This window comes from Tamandua tetradactyla, chromosome 2 (assembly GCF_023851605.1).
Source record: "Tamandua tetradactyla isolate mTamTet1 chromosome 2, mTamTet1.pri, whole genome shotgun sequence".
In the NCBI taxonomy this organism is placed as follows: domain Eukaryota; kingdom Metazoa; phylum Chordata; class Mammalia; order Pilosa; family Myrmecophagidae; genus Tamandua; species Tamandua tetradactyla.
The window spans coordinates 143983038-144003524 of NC_135328.1; the positions used below are offsets into that span (position 1 = coordinate 143983038).

The 20487-nt window shown below is 40.6% G+C and overlaps 1 protein-coding gene across 14 annotated transcripts in view; it reads right to left on the reverse strand.

Moving 5' to 3' along the window:
* The window catches only part of SYNE1 (spectrin repeat containing nuclear envelope protein 1), a 536476-nt gene that overhangs the window by 170030 nt on the left and 345959 nt on the right, over positions 1–20487 (reverse strand). For all 14 annotated transcript variants that reach the window (XM_077149294.1, XM_077149293.1, XM_077149295.1 and 11 more), the window contains 8 exons: positions 15861–16046; positions 15566–15688; positions 15078–15260; positions 13683–13826; positions 8831–9025; positions 7646–7786; positions 1548–1715; positions 1171–1332 (listed from right to left, as the gene is read on the reverse strand). In XM_077149294.1, the coding sequence (XP_077005409.1) occupies positions 1171–1332; positions 1548–1715; positions 7646–7786; positions 8831–9025; positions 13683–13826; positions 15078–15260; positions 15566–15688; positions 15861–16046 (1302 nt within the window). The remainder of the gene's footprint in view (positions 1–1170; positions 1333–1547; positions 1716–7645; positions 7787–8830; positions 9026–13682; positions 13827–15077; positions 15261–15565; positions 15689–15860; positions 16047–20487) is intronic.

Consider the following 20487-nt stretch of genomic DNA (forward strand, 5'->3'; position numbering starts at 1 on the left):
TCAATATGCTGTCTCTAGATAAAATGTTCCCATTTTTGTATTATACTGAAAGGTCCTATATCGCTAAAAAAAATCCCATTTTATCCCAGACTATGACACAGGAACAGGCAGTGTATTGCAAGGTGGTCCTGGATTCCAAAATTATAAAGATGTAAATTAAAGGAAAGGTAAAGTACAATTTTACTCTTTAAGCTGATAAATTTTCCTATCTCCCATAGATGCACTTACCACATCATGCTTTTATAAGCTTGTAATTTGCATCTAAAAATATCATTTCTTTCCTGTGCCTTTTGTAGGGCTGTCATGGGCTTCTGAGTTCTGTAGGCTGGGGGCGGGGGGCGGGGGGCACAGGCAGCACAGTCCATATCATGTCAACCCTGAATATTTACGTGAACACCACACTTCAGTACCCTTAGATCCTACTAACATCGTGCAAATACGATTATGCATTATTAGCACACTGATAATATTGACAAAATAGTAACCAGACATTAACAAATCCACATTTCTTAGCATTCATTCCAAATTGGTGCGCTTTTTTTACATTATCTTTCTGAGTTAGGTGAAGGTCATCATCTGTTTCCATGTAAAACTGAAACTTTGCCCAGTTGGCAGAACCTTCTAAAAATGATCTGCATCAGGAACAACATAACAGTTCAGAATCCATATTTTAATAACTGCTTCTTTGCCCAACGAAGTCTGAGACTCTCTCTTAAGAAATAATGGGGAGGTGGGCAATGGTGGCTCAGTGGCAGAGTTCTTGCCTGCCATGCCGGAGACCTGGGTTCGATTTCCACTGCCTGGCCAAGCAATAAATAAAGGCAAATGAGGGGTACATACCAGCTAAGTTTCTTAAAACAACACCCAGAGAGGGTGTTGCCTTACAGCAACATCAAAATAATTTGGCAACTAAGAAAACACTTTGTGCAATAAAAGAAAAGCAACATCAATGCACCCAGACTTTTTAAACTAGATTCAGGGGCTGCATTAGTTTCTTTCTCTCTTAGGTCCCTCCCTGGAGTAGCGGCTGAAACCATCACCCCTGGGAATCTTGCTTACTCTGCAATAACTGATATATTTTTAAAGAGTCAGCCTGGCCCGACAGGGTGGCCAGTCAGAACAGTGCACCTACTTAATCATGCAGGAAATTGAAGTCATAGCTATTTTTACCTGGTGTTCAGCCATCTGGCTCTCAGGACTCTTGCCAGGTTCTAGACTCTCATTGAGTCTCATCTCCACGGCCTCCATTTTTGTAGAGATGGACTGCAGGGAGTCCTGGTACTTCTGTTGGCGTTCCAGTGCTTCGTAGAGGGAACGCTGCTTTTCACTGATCTAAACAAGAAAAGGGATATTACCACATGTTTCCTAGCCCCTTATCTTCTAGCCACTTATGACATTCATTTCCTCACTGCTTTACCTCTGTGGCCTAACACAGGACATTCAACTGCGTCCTGGATGTGTCAACACCATGCCTGGGTTTCGTAAGACAACACGAGGTACTTGGTGTCTGGTAGACTTAACAAATTCCAAATGCTGGAAAGACTCACCACATTCTTCAAGGTTTCCCAAGAACGCTGCAAGTCGTCCAGTTTGGCAGTGGCAGATGGCTCCAGCCCTGGCTCATAGAGCTCCTGGTATGAGGAGGGACCGGGGTGGATCCTGGCAGCATCCATCTGCAGCCTCTCTGCAGACAAGGCTTGGTAATAAGCAATGTCCTGTGAGTGCAAGGCAGAGTATTGCATTGAAAAGGAAGGCAAAGTCTAGATTAAATGCTCTGGGGTTTATCTATTCTGAGGGAGAAAGGTTTAGGTTCTACACCTTTCACTGGGAGCCACAGACTAGTGAAGTCAGTAAACTCTAGGGATAAGAATTTAAACATGAATCATCATATCAAAGCACATTTTAATTACTTAAGAACTTTGGTACAGACAGTTATGAAAGAACAGCTTTACCAATATTTCATGTTGCCAAAAGTCATTCTGATTTTAAATTGGTAAAATAAAAGTACGGTAGATCTAAGTGGTGTACTTCTATTTAAAGATGAAGGAGTATAGCAAAAAAGGGGGAAAAGGGAATCCGAATTGTTTATTTTCTAAAATGTTTTTTGGTATATGGATTAAAAGTTTAGAATAATTTTTCAGAGTAGTTGATTCATGTAAAATTAAGTGCATAGAAAGTCATTTTTTAGATGTAGCCAGATTTTTAAGATTAGTGACTTTATTATTCAAAGAAATTAATTTAATATTTTAATATGAAATAAGGGAAAATGCAATGGGGAAGTTACATCTACTTTAAGAAAGAAACAAATAATAAAATGACTCCCTTCTCTTCAATTCCTAGAGGTACACAAGAACTGATCAAAGCATATGATGAAAATTTGCTTTTGAATTTTTTACATCTCTTGGGTCATAAGTCACATTACATATTTTTAGAACTGATCGTGAAATTTGCTACATTACAACTTATAATTTATATATTTCCACCTGTTTCTGTGGTTATTTATTAGTATTGATATGGATGGAAATCAAATTTGTAGGTAATGCTTGCAATCTGGGAATTGCTATTGCCAAGCTCCCTGTTTCAGCAGTCGTACCGCTGAAGATAATTACGTTAATATAAAATACGTGAGCCTTATTGATAAACGTGTTTTGGTAAAAAGCATTACAGTAGGCCCCAGCTGCAGAATATTGTAAGAAAGAAGGGGAGGCCTTTAGAGTAAAGAAATGGGAACTCATTGTAATTTCAGGAAGGGGTCTGGTGTTTGTGGGGGTCTGTGAGAGGGTAGAAGCAGTGTGGGGTAGAAGGATGAGTTCAGACTGGGAGTCAGGACACCTGGGATTCCAGCTGCAATTCTCCTTCTAAATAGCTCCATAATTAGAGAACATCATCCATAGCCTGTTAATCAGTTTCCTTGTTTGTACTGTTTTGTTTGTTCCCTTGTTTGGGCTGTTTTGAGGATTAAATGAATTAATGAGTGGTTCTGACACCTTCTATTCATTTTGTTGTTATGGCTGCAACTTCCAGATAACTCCCCAGTAGTATATTTCTTTGGAACATGGAGAATGGTTTTCCTCTTCACTCCTAACCTTGCCAGCATCTTGAGTGAATTTTCTTAGTGTCCTCATGTCTTCATCTCCATAGTCTCAAATTTTCACTCCACCATGCCCTTGAACATGACAGCCTGTCATTTCTGGGCTGCTCCATCCCACTTGTAGATACATCTAAAGTTATGCAGCCCCCAACATACTTATATCCCTGCCTCTTTGACTTTTTCATCACACACCTGGAAAACATAACTGGTTTCAACTTTGAGCACATATGCACACACATGATCAAAGCCATCAAGGAGATATTCCTGTAGGTTCTCAAATTTTCTAATGCCTGTCTATATCTAGTCTCACCCCTATCTCATGCCTGCCAGTTTCTCTGCTGAAGGATAATCCTTCACCTACTCCTAGAATCCCACCATTTGGCTTTGCTCATTACAGAAAAAACTTCCTAGCTCAAGGGTTACAAACTAGCAGCCTACAGACTGCCTCTAGCCTGCGTGCATTAAAATAGGGAAATTTCCTAAAAATCCAGATTTATAGCTTCTCTTGAAACTCAGAAGTTTTAGCAATACTGGCCTCTATGTCTACATGGTTGTAGTAACTCCGACAGAGGATAAGGCAGACTTCTTTACGAGGTGCAGAGGCTCTTCAGGTCCCCTTAGCTCCGCCAGTCTGTTTCACTCATCTATCCCCACCCCCAGCCTGGATCAGGCAGGAGAGTTTGTAATTCCTGTACCTGACCAGCTTCCCTAGCTCTGCATTTGCCCATTTTTATTTTCCTGTCCATATGGATCCAGAACAGTCTATTCTTAAACTCAGTTCTGCACACAGTTGCTAGTTAAATACCCTTAGTGGTGAACTTTAGTTTCAGGGTAAATTTCAAATTCTTTTTATGTGATCTTCAAGGTCCTTCAAGAGGTGGTTCCTGCATCCCTCTCAGCCTCATTTCTCTTCCCTCTCTGCCTCATTTCAACTGCCCCTCCTCCACAAAACTTAAGTTTTTCCTGTTATACTGGATATAGACAGTTTCCTGTTATACTGATATTATTTCCAGTTGCTTTGATTTCCCTTCCTTACTCCACACCTTCCCACATGCCATTCCTTCTCCCTAGAACACATGATGTCACACCACCCCAGTGCATCCCAAGTGGCTCACTTGTACACTTCCTTTAATCTGAAGGGTGCCAGCCCTGATCCACCTGAAGCCCAGCCCAGCTGGGTACTTCCCCTAGGTCCCTCCACAACCCCCTCTGCCTCCTTCTCTCATAGGACCCCTCACCTTTCCCATAGCCATTGGTCCGTTCTCCTATAATGCCATGAGCTCTTCTTTGAAGATCGGGGCAGTGCTCGGAATCTTTGCTCCAGAGCATGTTGTAGAGTGTTTGGCAAAAAACAGACAGGACTATGTATTCATAATGAATAATATATGCAAAAGCCCTCTTGTAAACTCTAATATTTTATGCACATGGAAGCCAGTACTCACTGTGCACAAACAAAAGCAAAAATGTGCTTTAAATGTTGTAAAAACTTGAAATTAAATACTCCATTATAAATCAATCCAAAAAGCCCCCAAAAGAACTAGAATAAAACAAATTTGTTAAAACAAATATTTCTGGCAGTGGGGGTGGGGGTGGGGCTCATGTCTATTAACAGGAAATGATGCATCTAGTCACTCAAAAGGATTTGAAACTGTATCAACTGTTATAGATGAATAACATATATTTGAAGGTTATACAGAGATTCAGGAAATCAATCTTATACTTAGTGCTAATTAAGTTATTAGTAACTAATAAATAAAGGCAATATGAGTGTAGCGAAAAATCACCTCTAAAATATGTCTTTCATTGCTTATGAACCTAAATAATGAGAGTTACTACTCACTGGATTAAAATAAATTGGGTAGATGGAAATACTAGTGGTCAATGAAAGGTAGGGGTAAGGAATATGGGTATGTATGAGTTTTTTCTTTTTATTTCTTTTTCTGGAGAGATGCAAATGTTCTAAAAAATGACATGATGATGAATACACAACTGTGTGATGATACGTGAGCCATTGATTGTACACCATGTATGGAATGTTTGTATGTTAAGAATGTTTGTGTTTGTAGGTTGTTTTATCAATAAAAAATGCTTAAAAAAAATACTCACTGGATACCTAAGAAAATGCATTTGGAAAACCACAGCTACTATTCGATTAGCGTTTTCCAATTAAATAAAGAGCTTTCACCATCAACATCACATTTAATTTTCACAATCCCACAAAGTAGAATGGCTTCCCATTTACAAATGAAGAGATTAAGGGACTTTCAAGGGCACTGGATGAGAAGGGGAAGAGCTGGGACCCGCATTTTGGGCTTTAACCTTGAGCCAAGTACATTACTCCATTACTCTTTTCAAGCCTCTGCTCCTCTCACCCCTTCCCTGGGGGTAAGTCTTGGCATACTTCTAAGGGGATCAAGTAGCAAATTCTTTATCTCTACCCTCCAGTAAGCTTGACTGTGATTACAGGTTAGCTAATAGCTACTGCTAGAGACCCAACACATTGTGAGTGGGAATCACTGGTTACATAACAGAGGTCTACTTACAGAAGCAGCCAGCACAAAGCCTTCCTTTTTTTCTTTTTTTTAACAGCTGCAGTTTGAGAAAGCAGTTATAGTTACTCGCTCCTTGAGTAGAAGAGCACAGCTGTGTATGCTCTGCATAGCATTCTGAGCCTGTAAACTGGAACTTCAGGGGACGCTACTTGTCTTCCTCAGGTTCAAAAGGAAATTTGGTAAATCCAATGCATCGCAGGGCATGTTGCAATATTTTTTATTTTCCCCTCATTTACATTACTGTAGAAGAATAAAATGTAACCGCAATGACAGATCATTTCAGGCTGACTTTTTTTGAGCAACCCTAAGCATAACCTATTTGCTTTTTAACAGCTCCCTCTAACTAATGCTGCCACATTTAAACTCAATGAAGACATTCTCCCCCTTAATTTGTAAAATTAAATGTTAGGTTAATAAGGTTGTTTGATGTTTTCCTGAGACTGGTGGATGGGTGTCAAAATGGGATTAAAACAAACCACCATCTCCCAACTTTAGGATTTGGTTACGCTTCATAGTTAAAGTGATCATAACAAACACATTTGCTTGTTTTATTTTTGCACATATTGAAAGAAACTTAACAGGAAGTGGCATTAAGTTTTCAAAAAGGTATGCTCATTCCAGAGTGCTAGTATCAAGGTCAAAATTTATTGTTCAATTTGAAATGTTTAAGAATATTAAACATTATATATAGGATAAATTTTCCCTATGCAATTAACAGTTGTCTATAGCTACATTTCCCTGATTCTAATAACAGCTGTGACCACAAGAACATGTGTCAAAGAATGAGTAATATATATTTTTAAAATCAGGATTTTGGAGAAGAGTTTCCCAAATTCTCTGAAGTGCCTGAAACTTCTTCTTTTTTTTTCAATTTCCTCTCAGACTTTGTTATGACTGGTTCCACAACTACCTGTTCTAGGTTGTGAGGTCGCTGAGTGCAGGGGCAGCTGCTATCTCACTCTCTTTTTCTCCTCCCATATCCAGCCCAATGTTTCCTGCCAAGCAGGCATTCAATAAGGATTTGATGAATGGAGAATTGTTTTACATAAAGGTTTCCTCAATTTAATTTTTCTTTTTCCTCCCTCTTTACCACAGAAATCCTATTTTGAATGCTTCTGCTTCTAAAATAAAGACAATATGAGCAATTTACAGTATAGTTTATGAAACATTTGCTGATATATAATGTTTCTTTTATGATAACACACCTCATCTGTTTTCAACACGTGCAATCTCATGGGAACTTAATTTTTAAATGTTTTTAGTTGTTCTCGCTAAAAAAGAAAGGAAGTATTACGTAGCATGGATTTTTTTTAAATGTTGGTTATTGTAAAATCTTTTTTATTTCTATCTAATATTTTAATGAAAGCTTTTGACATATTTAATTTTCTAAAATCTAAATTTAATATAATGCAAGTTAAAAGGCACCTCAAAAACCATATTGTCCTCATTTTATAGGAAATAAAATTTAAGATATTGAAAGAGAAGTGAGAAAGCACACACACACATATTTATATATTCTAGCATATATATGCAGCTGTCCCTAAAATTCGTTCACAATTAATAAATTTTTTCAAAACTATGAAAGGGTATAATATGGCCAGAAGTTTTTCATGAGCTGTGAAGTGTCAAAAACTATGTTCAGTGTATGCTAAAATAGCAAAGAATCTTGTTATTTTAGAATGGTGACATAAACATTTCATTTTCTGTTGTAAGATGCAAATGGTTAAGAAACTAAAGCCTTAAAATGGGCCTTCTAAGGCTTCAATTTCCATGACCTAATTTTTGTTCACCTTGTTTTCAGTAGCTAAGGAAAGGAGATGATGAACCAGTCAGTGGCCTGCCATGACAGTCATAGCTTCTGTGACTCTAACACCTAATAGCATGTCCCTTGAGCTAAATGCAGAGGTATCTGGGAGTTACACCCACAGTTCAGTAAGAGCAGAGGTTAGAGTCCTGCATCCCTCCAAAGAGCACAGCTGGAGGGATGCCCAGTGGGAGGTACCTGGTTAACAGAAGCATCCGTGTGAGCCACAGGTGACGGGGAGCGGCAGGCAGGTGGAGAGGAGAGCTCACTGCTGGTTCCCTCCTCCCCAGACTCCTCACTGACAGGGGACAGCAAGGTGTGGCAGCGGCCAGCAGTTACCTGCCATGTAAAGGGAAAAAGCCCAGAGGACAGGAAAATCAGTTAGGAATGCCAACAAGGTACATGCAAAAATCAGAAACAATTCTATAGCCAAAAGGTCAGAATTATCGAGACCCAAATTGGCACGCTCATTCTCGATTTGTACTTGAAAATGTTTGTCCTGAAATGAATATGGCATTTGTAAAACAAGCGGAGGTCGGGGGTACATTATATTAAAGAGTTTTGCTCTTGATTAAATAATTCTTTCCTTATTACTTTGTGTGTGATTGTGTGTGTGTGTCTTTAAAATAACTAGAAAGATCAGAATCAGAGAAATGAGGCACGCATCTAAGAAATAAATCTTGGTCTTTAATGGGCAAGTTCCAGAAATTCTAGGGAAATAAATACACCCAAAAACATCTCACCAAACGGGCAGCCCAGGCATCACATATTCCCCGAGGCACGGCTCATACATGGAAAAACACTGTTATCACTATTAATGTATTTTACAAGCAAAGTATATGGGGAAAGAATGAAATTGTTGGAATTTATTTTAATCCAGAGCAAAACATCATTATTCTAATAATAGCTTTTCTTCTAAATTTTACTAAACATTTATTCAACAGACTGCATGCACATGTCCTGTCAACTCCAGTATGAGCTTGGAAAAACACAAATAGGCATATGAACCATGATTTCCACTCCCCCAGAATACTAGGAGACTTTGCAAAGGAATTTTTTTTTTTTTTAAGCTTAGAGCCTCTCAGTATTATTGCTTAACTATAAACAAATGCAGGGTAGACCCGGGGCATCTTAAGTAGTTCAGTAGTCTCAAGCAAAGAAGCTTCATTTCAACTGTCAGTTTACAGAGTCAAAGACTGGCCTTGGCCCAAATGAAGTCAAAGAGAGTTAATGGGAAACTGCCCCTTAATTCTAATCTGCAACATCCAACGCTGATCCCTGAAATAGGCCCCGGCGAGGAATCCTGTAGACAGTACCCGGGCACCACTGAGAAGAGAGCGCCAGCAGCCCCAGCAAACCCAGGGCGGTGCTGCCGGTTCTTACCATGACCACGGAGGGCTGGGCCGAAGGCGCGGGGAGGAGTTCCTGGTCCAGGTCCTCCGTGCCAGCCGCCAGCCCCTCCACCTCAGTCACGGTCAGCAGCATTGTGGCGTGCTTGGCCCGCATGGTGAGCATCTTGCACTTGGAATTGAGAGAGGCGATCTGCTCCTGGTAGCCCTTGATTTTCTGGGCCAGCTCCTGAGGAAACATTTTTTGTTGTTGTTGTTTTTTTGCCCCGGCTGACGGAGCAGCATCAGGAGGAAACGGAGCTGGCAGCATTCATTCTTCCCCAGCCGGCAGGCTCTGCTTCTGCAGGGCCAGCCAATGAACGCGCAGGCAGCCTGCAGCCCGGCAGTGGAGAGGCAGGATGTGCGCCCCGGGCGAGCGAGTCAGACAGCCGCGCGCGGCGGAGCCAAACCACAGCGCCCTGCGCGGAGCAGTGGGGCAGGAAAGCGCGGGGGAGGTGGCGCTGGGGGCAAAACAGAAAGCAAAGGGGTTCGGATGGATGCGCGGGCTCCAACGGCGAGTTACACTCCACCTGGGGACCCTGAAGAACTTGCTCTGCAATGCCTTAAAGAACCTGAAATTTGTCAGATGGTTCCTGCCATGGAAATTAGGTCATGTGATGAGAAAAACGACAAAAATGCAACACTCAGCTCTTACCAGATCAAATACGTCCGATAGAGAAAACAGTCACTTGTTATAGACAGGATCACAAAGTAAACTGCCTGTCAATTCCTGTTACTCTAAGGAATTGTTTTGCTTTGCTTTGCTTCTTCTAGATAAGCTAAATTTTACATATGGGGACTTAATTTTTATACAGATTTCCCCCCAAGTTTTCTCTCAGGGGGCCCCTCATGCTGCAAATGTTCCTGATATTTCAAACTAGAGCTTTCAACTTGAAGTTCAGTTCAAATCTAATGTCCTTTAAGTTCACATGTTATTGGGGATGGAGGACAACTTCTTTTCAGAGATGGAGGCTGTGTATTTTTTCAATCAAGAGCTTATTTAAAATATATGCTGGACAACATACAGTTCTTTCAAAGATAACTATGTTTCTATTTTAGGAGTATGGTAATTCTAAAATATTAAAGTTACACTTTTCTTGCTTGCTTAAAAGATGAATGTATCTTAAAAGAAAGGGAAATGCATGTTACTAAATATCAGGCCCCAAAATGAAAAGCCGTTACTCTGTTCTATTCTTTTTGCTTGGTTTCTTTGCTTGAAAAGCTGGCAATCAGTGTCTGCACAGAACACAGTTTGCAACAAAGGTATAAGATATTGAAGTCTTTAAAATAATAATGTATAGGGCGGGCCATGGTGGCTCAGCAGGCAGGAATGCTTGCCTGCGATGCCAGAGGACCCAGGTTTGATTCCCGGTGCCTGTCCATGTAAAAAAAAAATGTATATACATATAAACATACATGCATGCACATATATATATATTTATATACAAGCATACACATATAAACTACTTAGTTCTATCGTTGTTTTCTCCCTTCCAACTAACACTGGCTGAGTGCAGGGAGAATTTAGCAGACATCACTCGGCAGTCTGTCTTCCTGACTTCTAGATTAGGATTTTTAAAAAAGGAATTGAAAAATTATGACCTCTGGATTAAAAACTCATTACTTCTAATGATTCTGGGGCTGTAACTAGTGTATTAAACCTGATAGGGTTTTTGTGATTAAATATCTATTTGTTACAACCAGCCTAGAGCTAATCACCCAGGCTCTCAATAAACGATAGTTACTACAATTAATTAACACACCAATAGAGCAGATGCCAACCGGCTCTCTGGACTCCTCAAATGCTGTTTTGTTGTAGGACAAGCCACTAAGAAGTCTTACAATGGCTTGCCCTCCGTTGGGATAAATCTGAGGGACCTTGGTGAAGCAGACAGAGTTGGGATTGGCCCTCCTACACTTTGTGTCCTAGTGGGTGGTCACAGTTCCTCCCCCATACCTGGCACAGGCATGCCCGCACAGACAGCATGCATCCCATCACCTAAGCCAGAATCCTCAACTTTACTGTGTATAAAACTCATCTGGCTATTTGTCAAAAGTGTAGCTCCCTGGTTCTTACATCCAAGATTTAGACTGACTAGGTTTACAAGAAACTGCTGGGGCCGGGGAGGAGGGACAGGGAGCAAAGAAGCAGAAATATGCTCTCCCACAATTTACAATCAGCAAGATAGTATTTTTCAAGTTAAAAAAGCAACTTTTGAAAAATTACCAAAAGAGTAAAATGTGAATTCCTTAGAAGTGAATAAATTATCTGGTCTTTTTATGAGTTAAAGTTACTTGTGGGCTAACTTGATTCACCATAAGATTGAAATTCAATTAAAAGCAGGTGAAAATACAGGGAAAAGCCTACTTCCAAATTTTTGTTATCATCCATTCAGCACTTTTCTTCCTATGTTTGTGTTACACAGACAATGAAACTCCCACAGGACAACCTATGTCATAATGAATGTGGAAATGTGATCTGCATCATACACAACTAACAGATGTTTACATTAATGCTTGTAATTATAAGGAGAATATGTTGCAAAATAATCAGATACTGTAAACTAGGAGCTGGGCAGACACATTTCACTTCTGACTGCCAACAGGTAGATCTGTAACTGTGGAAAGTATTTGTTCCTTTCTTGAGCTTCCTCTTTTCATTCCAATGAGGAAGTCCAAATGGTTTCTGCTACGGTGAAAATATCATGGAATTTGAAGTCAAAGATCATGGGTTTGAGTCCAGTTTTTAGTAGTGACTAGATCTGGGAGTTCAGGTGGTCATTAAAATAAAAAAGGATGGGTCAGTTTATTATCAGTAAAATGGAGGTGATTAAAAAGAAGAAAAAAATCCCTACCTCACAGGGTTGTTATGAAAAGATATTATAAAACTATTTTGTAATTTATTTTAGAAAATAAAAGAGTAATGGTAATTATTACTATTCTAGACAGGATTAAAAATATTTTCAGTACCATGAAAAAAAAAGTTGTTATAAAAATGTCTAGATTTTATGAAATGGGATTAAAAAATGTAATATACAGTCTATTGTATAAGTTGTATAAATAGTAGTACAAAAATCTGCACAATATATTTTCATTTAACCAGTGGCATAAGAGAAATAAATATTTAATACAGATATCTACAGTCATAGGAGTAGGGGGCTTATTTGTTTACATTATTTTACATATCACATATAAATGTAAATGATTGATGTATTGGATGTGTGAAGAAATTAAATAACTGTATAGAGGAGAGGCAATGAAATTTTCCCTCCTTATAAGGCACCTCTTACATCTTTATATTTTGTTGCTCTTATAACAGAGTTAAAATGGAATAGCTGGAAGGATAAGCTAAACCTCCATTCTTTGCACAGAGAAATAAGACACCTTCTCTATAGTCACTTACTCAACTTCATGATGCTATGAACCAACCCCCAAAAGAAAGAGTGAAGGAGACCTATGTAGAAGTTAACAGGTCAAAAATGGAAATTAACCAAGCTGCAGTGTACTCAAACATTGGAAGTCTATGGTCTCTGAGACCACATTTGCACAAGAAGCATGCAAGTCCTAAGGTCATAATGACACCAAAGAAACCAGGAAGTAGACACATTTGAAAGTGGAGAAGATGCGAAAAGGACTGATCTGGAGATCAGGAACTTAAACAAGGATGATTCTCTGATTTTGGTGAAAGCAGCTGAAATGACCAATGTTTCAAAGAGCAACACTGATATGTTAGCTTGTTTTTAAACTGTTCCTTCTTTTTTAAGATAGAGACCAACAAAGCAAGGCTTTGACCACTGTTCTATCTTGTAGGCTTTAAATTTAATGATTAGACTGTTCTAGTATGTTAACTCTGAGAATATGGGATGTAGGTGAAGGCTGGTGGGTCACAGTTGAGATAGGGTATTGACAACCTGGAAAGAAATTGTAAAATCAAGGGGAAGACTCAAGTTTCTGGGTCTTGGAAAGAACCAGCAAAAACAGCCCTCAAAAGCAAACTCAATCTAAGAGGCTGCCCACGCACTGAACACAGCCCTATGCAGGGCAGGGGAACCTTCCTTTTCCATTCACCAGGAACCACTCATATTCTGATGCAACCAGCTTCCTGCCTGTGCCAGTTCGAATCTATTATGTACCCCAGAAAATCTATGTGTTAATCCTAATCCAAGCTTGCAGAGGCAGCCATTTCTTTTAATCCTGATTCAACAACGTATGTTGTAAACTTTGATTAGATTATCCCCACAGAGGTATGACGGGCCCAGTTGTGGGTGTGACCTTTGATTAGATGGAGATGGGACACCACCTGTTCCAGGGGGGTCTTGATTCGTTTACTGGAATCCTTTAAAAGAAGAAGCATTTTGGAAAGAGTCAGAAATGACAGAGCCAACAGAAACTTCACAGCAGAGCCAGCACAGATTCCGCCACTTGGAGAACAGAGACATGGCTGTTTGGAGATGCTTCGAGTTCAGCAGATGTTGCCATGAGATGTTAAGCCAGAACCTGGACAGGGCCAAGGGAAGCCAAGAGATGAAAGCCAGCCCCGGATCAGCAAAGTGAGGAATCCCCACAGGAACAGAAGCTGAAAGCAATGGAACCCAGGAGCAAGGGACCAGCAGATGCCAGCCATGTGACTACCCCGCTGACAGAGGTGTTCCTGACCCATCGGCCTTTCTGAATTAAATTATCTTCCTTGGATGCCTTAGGCAGACATTTTTATAGACTTAGAGCTGTAAACTTGTAACTTACCAAATTCCCCTTTTAAAAAGGCATCCCGGTTCTGACATATCGCATTGCAGCAGTTTGCAAAGTAACATACTGCCCTTAGCTTTCTGCCTGTATCCTTGTCTTACCTCATGCCGGGAAATCTGGGCCTGCAGCTCCTGGATGTTACTGGTGGCCACAGGCTTGTCCTCAATCTCTCTGTGAGCTCCTTCTATCAGCTCCTGGAGGTGTCTCATTTCCTGTTCATATTGTTCATACTGCACCACAGCCTCCTTGGAAAAGCACACATGATTTTCTTTTTATATTCATAACCACGTAAGTGATGCCATGCAGCAGCTGTCTGCCACACGACACACCGTGTTAATGCCTCTTCATTGGTGTGTCTAGGGAATCAAGAATTGACTGATAACATTCATTAGGTAGTTCCAATCCTGGACAACACTTAGATATTCTGAGCCTTCTCTTGAAAACTTTTCGCCCAGATTGTTGATGAACCCAAACGTTGCGTGGTTAGAATCCTTCCTCCCTATCCACATTGTCCTGGAAATGACTAAGGTAACTGTCCGAGGTGGGAAACAGGAAAACTATAATTAATTCATTTTTCCATCCAAGAAGTACTGAATATATATATAGGTAAGGCTTTCTGCTAAGTGCCACAGTAGGGGGGTAAAAAAGTGAATTATGCATGACTTCTAACTCAGGAATTGGCTGTCTATCAAGTTACAGGACACAGCAGGAAGCAAGAATAAACGGACCATTAAGAATTTAATGAGAGACTATGCATGCATTTTTTTGACACAGCAGATAGATATGAATAGGGAGGAGTGAAGACTCTAACTATTTAACTATTTTTGATTCATCAATAATTTTAATAAAAGGTTTTAGAGGGAAGGTTCAGAAATATCTAAGTGGTGTTGTAGATCTGGGACATCTAGGGATTTTACCTCCTATCTCCCCATCTTCCAGTGATTGTAATGTCATCTCCAGGACAACATATAAAGATATTACATAAGTGTAATATCTTTGTGGCAAATGATTCTTCTTTTATTAGGAGAAGGGACAACAAGCTACCACACTGAGATGCATTTTTTAGGCAACAAAACACAGTCAATGCATCAAAAGCCAAAACAGGAAAAAAGTTCATTCTGTAATATAAGATGCCAGAAAGCTCAAACTACAAGGTTCTAGATTATTCTCAGGTGAATAGTATGAGATGAAAATATATGATTGCATAAAAAAGGAACCTTTAGCAGTTGTTCTATATGAAAAATATTACGAAAAGATAGCTATTGCCAAAGGAAATCTTCTATGGAGACTTCCCCAGGCTTTTGTGAGTGATCCAAATGATCACATTAGCATCTCCTAATTTTATATAACCACAACAATCTGTCAAATGTAGCACCGTGGATGTGTTTTGATGGCTGAGCCCACACAATGCTAAGAAAAGAAGCCCATGACTCATTCGTTACTGCTTCAGGGGCCTGGCGACCGTCCTGCAGAGGCCGGGGGCCCGTGGCACCTGCCTGCATGATGTTGCACCGCTGGATGGCTGCGTGCTGCAGGCGGCTGGCCTCGTCTTGCAGGCGCAGGGCTGCCCGGCACAGTGGCAGGCTGGTCACCACGTCCTCGGGGATGCGCAGCGCGCTCTGGCAGGACTGCACAGCTCGGACTTTGGGCTTAAGCGACTCCATTTCAGACAACAAATGCTGCAAGTGCAATGTCACATTTCAAACATTTATATCTTAACCCTATATTATATTTGAATAGTTCATTTCCTAAGCAAATGCCGTTTACCAAATTGCAGCTATGTTACAAGTTAGAAACATTTTTTAAAATAATCTTTTTAAAAAAAAATTTACAGATATTTTTTAAACATAATGCGTAAAAAGGTGCTAAAACTATAGCTGAATTTAGAAATTATTTTTCTTAGCTATATTTTTTTCTGATTTAAGTCCCCACCCATTTACCCTAATTTTGTTTGTGTGTGCACGTGTGTCTGCGTGTGGCTTACCTGTCGATGAGAAAGCTGCTCTTTGAGGCTGAGTCGTCCAACTTCAGGAGAAGTCAGTGTTGCCTGGGCTTGCTCCAAAGCAGCTTTTAAGTTTTTTAGCTCTGCTTCAAACTTTTTCATATCCTGGAGCAAAAAAAGCGACAAGAATATCATATGCCTTGGAAGCCCAAAACCATAGATCAGGCAAAAAAAACAGAACAAAACATACTGGAGGTAAGCACTGTACTGTATCTCTACAACAGATGCCTTTTTAAAATAATAGATTCTTTTCTGTTTTTGTTTTTTTTTTTTTTACCTTGGAAGCATCCTGGAGATTCTGCAGACGAATTTTGATCATTTGCTGCAACTCCTCAGCCTCCCGTCCCAGTTCTGCTACTTGCTGAGACATTTTCCCTGTCAAGTACACACTTGTGAGATGCTGGAGCTTTTCAGTCATTGCCTCCAGGTTGCTGTGAATTTCTTCTGATTGTTCCAGCATGCTCTAGAGAGAACAGCCAATATTCATGATGTTGATAGGGAGGCAGAGAGGTATAGGAACTCAGCATTGTGGAAAGAACAGCGGCGGGGCAAGCAGTGAGAACCAAGATGCCACCTGCCACTCCAGCGAGCACGTGCAGGTGCTGCGGGAATGTTCTCATGTTTAATCTTCACCCACCCCAGCTCCCACCCCCACCAGATAGCCACCCACTATTGTTCTTATTTCACAAGAGGCATGGTCGATTGAATTATGTACCTCTCTCCCCCAGCCAAAATATATGTTTTAAATCTTAATCCACATTCCTGTGGGTGTGAACCTATTTGTAAATAGTACATTCGAATATGTTAAGGTGAGTCAATATGTAGAGTCATTCGTGAATAGTATCTTCCACGACCTTATTTGGGTGTGGACAAGTGAATCACAGCGGGTCATAATCCATATGATGGGGGCCTTATGAAGAGAGGAGCCAGACGCTGGAAGTAGAGGAAACTGAAAGAGCAGACACAAGGAGAGGGAGAGAGCCAGGTGGCGGGAGGCAGAGATACAAGCCAAGGAGCCCCAAGGATTGTGGCAAGTCAGCATCAGAATGTTACAGACATTGGGGAGAAACTATGCCCTTGCTGACGCCTTGAGTGTGGACTTCTAAGCTTCCAGACTGTGAGCCAATAAATTCCTGTTGTTCAGCCAACTCATTGTGTGGCATCTGTCAGAAAAGCCTTGGCAAACTAAGACAGCAGCTGTAAACAATTTGCCACAGTCACAGGTATAAGTGTTGGGCCACCAGGCTCCCACATCATCCCCCTCCCCAAGCCTCTTCCTCTGAGTCAGGATCACATATTCCTACAAAGGTGATGCTCGAACACACAGCATGTCTTGACAGGGTCTCTGGACCCTCCTTTTCTGCTACTGAAACTGAAGAGGTATCTGTCAGCCCTTGTGTCCTATATCTAAGCCCTAAGTGCATATCAGTCAATGAAATGAAAATAGGACGAGAGCATTACAAGCTGAAATACCTTTGATCACTTGTTCTAAGTAAGACAAAGGGGTAGAAACTCTTGGGGATACCAAGAGGAATAAACCACAGCCATTCAGATGGTATGATCTATTGGGAGCAATAATAATACAAGTGGCTAAATCACCACATCAAGCACATTATATGAAAAGTGGTATGATGAAGATGCAAAGCATCTGGCGTCAGGATGATCTCTGACCTGAAGGAAGGTGGGAGAAGGCTCCCTGGCACTGTGACTTTTGAGTTTAGCCTGAAGCATATTTGCCTTTTCACAGATGGGGAGGAGGAGGAAAGACATTTCACATTGAAGGAACCGTATAAGCAAAGGCACAGAGGCACGTGTGCCCAGAATGTGTCACTGGTGTGTGCAATGTGCAAAGAGGAGAACGGGAGGTAGGACTTTATTCATCCAAGGAACCCCTATTTTTAAAGCTCATAATTTTTTCTCACAGTGAATTTAATACCTAGACATTGTACGAAGCTTAGAAAACATAGTAAAATGTAAAGAAGAAAATAAAATATTCCACAATTCCATAACCCAGAGATAGCTGCTGTTACCTTTGGGTATATTTATAGGTGATTGAGATTAGGGCAAACCTATAAACTTCCATCTCTTTTCCACCTAACATTTGAACATATGCACTTTCTCACTGCATACTCTCTCTGGATAAACTCAGCTGGCTTTGATTCCTAAGGTAGGCTCAAGAGATGTTCCCAAAACTGTGCACAAGCTGAGTTCTCTCCTGATCAGCTGTGCCAGGAACCCACATTCCGTGGTACCCTCCAGCCACCCACATGCCCAAGTCAGAGATCTGGGAACCACCCTCGACCCTTCCTCCCTCACCCACTTCCAATCACTCACCAAGTCGGGATCTTCTAGATCCTTAATATCTCATGATTTTACTTCCTTCTCTCAAATTCCAAAGAGAAGCAGTGCTGTTTCTACTGGGATACGGAAGCCAATTTCTAACAGCCTCTCTGATATTCTCTCGTCTTCACTAATGCTATGCCACCTTCCTTAAAATACAAGCCTGAACTTGGCTTGCCTGCAAAATGCCTGTCAAAAGCTTCATGGTGATTTTAGGAAAAAATCCAAGTTCTTAATCCATTTTCATGATCTGTCTGTTTCTTATCTCTCGACTCTCATCCCTCTTTCCGCTTCCCCTATGTCCCTCCTTCCCAGGCTGCCCTCCAGTGGCCCCAATGCAGCACCTCTTTCTCTCCCTTCTCTCTGCAATATGCTGCTTTTGTGTAAAACACATTACACAACAAGGAGGCATTTTTCAAGAGTAGCCCAGTGTCATCCTTTCCCAAGAAGCCTTCCCTAACCATGCTCTCACCCCATGCAGCCTACCTGAGCACCCTCCCGTGGACTCCTTGGGTACACTGAGACCCCCGCCCCTGCATCTGTCATACCCAATTACAACTGTCTCTATTTTTTGCTCTGTTTTTCTTTGTTTTTTAAATCTGTTTCCTCCCCTAGATTATCAACTCCCTGGGGAAAAGAGAAGAGGGGAAATTCTTTGTATTACAAAATGCCTTGCAAAATGCCCAGCTTTTGAAAAATAGTCTATAAGTATGTGTTGATAAATCTATGAAAGTGCACGGGAACTATTTTTTAAAGCTTTCGTGCTCATTTTAAAGACTTATTTCATTTCATTACTCAGAGAAATTATTTGATATTGAAATTTTCTTTAAAATTTCACTACAGTTGTTAATACTGCATAAAATACTTTCTACATTTTGGATTTTAGACCTAATGTCTGGAAAGTAGAATCACCAGATCAGATTAGTAACGTTTTTGAGGCTCATGATGTATTTTGTCAATTGTTTCTCTAAATATTTTACCATATTATCAGCAGTGTTTGAGCATTCTCACTTCATTAAATGTGACCTTTTAAAAGAGTGTTAACTTGATAGTTAAAACACTATCTCTTGCTCTTTTTTGTTTGCTTTAATTTTCATTTCTAGATTCCCAATGGGGTTGGATGTTTTTTAATGTTTCCAAACCAGTGGTAAATTCAGTCTTGCCTGTCAATACCCCAGCATATCCTCAAGCAGAAGACTGAAGATATTTAAGGAAAACTGCTGTGCCAGTTTGAAGATATTATGTACCCCAGAAAAGTCCTATGTTAATCCTGATCCAATCTTATGAGAGCAGTCATTTATTTTAATCCCTACTCAGCACTGTATGCTGGTAACTTGATTAGATTATCTCCATGGAGATGTGACATGCCCAATTATGGCTGTGACCTTTGATTAGAGGGAGATGTGGCTCCACCCATTCCAGGTGGGTCTTGTTTAGCTTATGGAATCCTTTAAAACTGGAAATGTTCTGGAGAAACCTCAGATACAAGAGAAATGACAGAAGCCTCAGAGCCAACAGAAACGTCACAGCAGAGCTGATACAGATGTGGACGCATGGAGAACAGAGACTCAGATGTTTGGAGGTGCTTGCAGCCCAGCAGACATCACCATGAGATGTTAATACAGATCCTAGAGAGGGAAATGCCAATCACGTGACTACCCAGCTGGCAAGAGGTGTTCCTTACCCATGGACCTTCCTTGAATTAAGGTAACCTCTTGTTGGTCCCCTAATTTGGTTACTTTCACTTTTCTGAACTGTAAACTCATAACTTAATAAATTCCCCTTTTTAAAAGCCATTCCAGTTCTGGCATATCACGTTCCAGAAGTTTACAAATCAACACAACTGCCTTGGGGAGGAGGGTGCAGGCTCTCTGAGAAGAAAGAGGGTGGATACAGCAAAACTGATTAGGAGGCTGTTAAAATATTCCAGGAAGGAAAAATATGAAGGTTTGATCTATAACTCTGTCAACTAAAATGGAAAAGGAAATGAATGTGAAAGATACAAGTATATATAAGTCAGAATAGAAAAGAAATAAAATCTGGCATACTTAAGGATACCAATGGAACAAACAAAAGTAATTCTTTATCTTGCTGCAAGATCATAATTGGGCAATTGGAGATCTGTATCTAATTCCAGCTTAGATTATAAAAGGATGAAATAATTTCCGGGATGACATGACCAAATAGAAAGGAACACTTTTGTCCTGTAACTTCAGAGAAAATAAAGTCATGTGGCCATGTGTGGTGTGGACTCATGGCTCTCTCCCAGCTGACCACCAGTCCTCACCCTCCCACCTCCTGCGAGCCCATGACTGAGACCTGGCAGGTGCCCAGAGGAAGGGGGGACATCAGACTCTTATCAAGCACCTGTACACACAGGTAATGTGCTAGATGTTTGCATCTGTGTTAGGTCACTTGAAACTCACAGTAATTCTGCAGTACAATATTATTTATGCCGCTCATTTATTGATGAGAAGCCTGAATTTAGAGGGGCAAAGTGTTTTGCTTCAAATCACATGGCTTTAAATGGCAGAGCTTGGTTTTCCCAGCTAAGTATAGGGCCT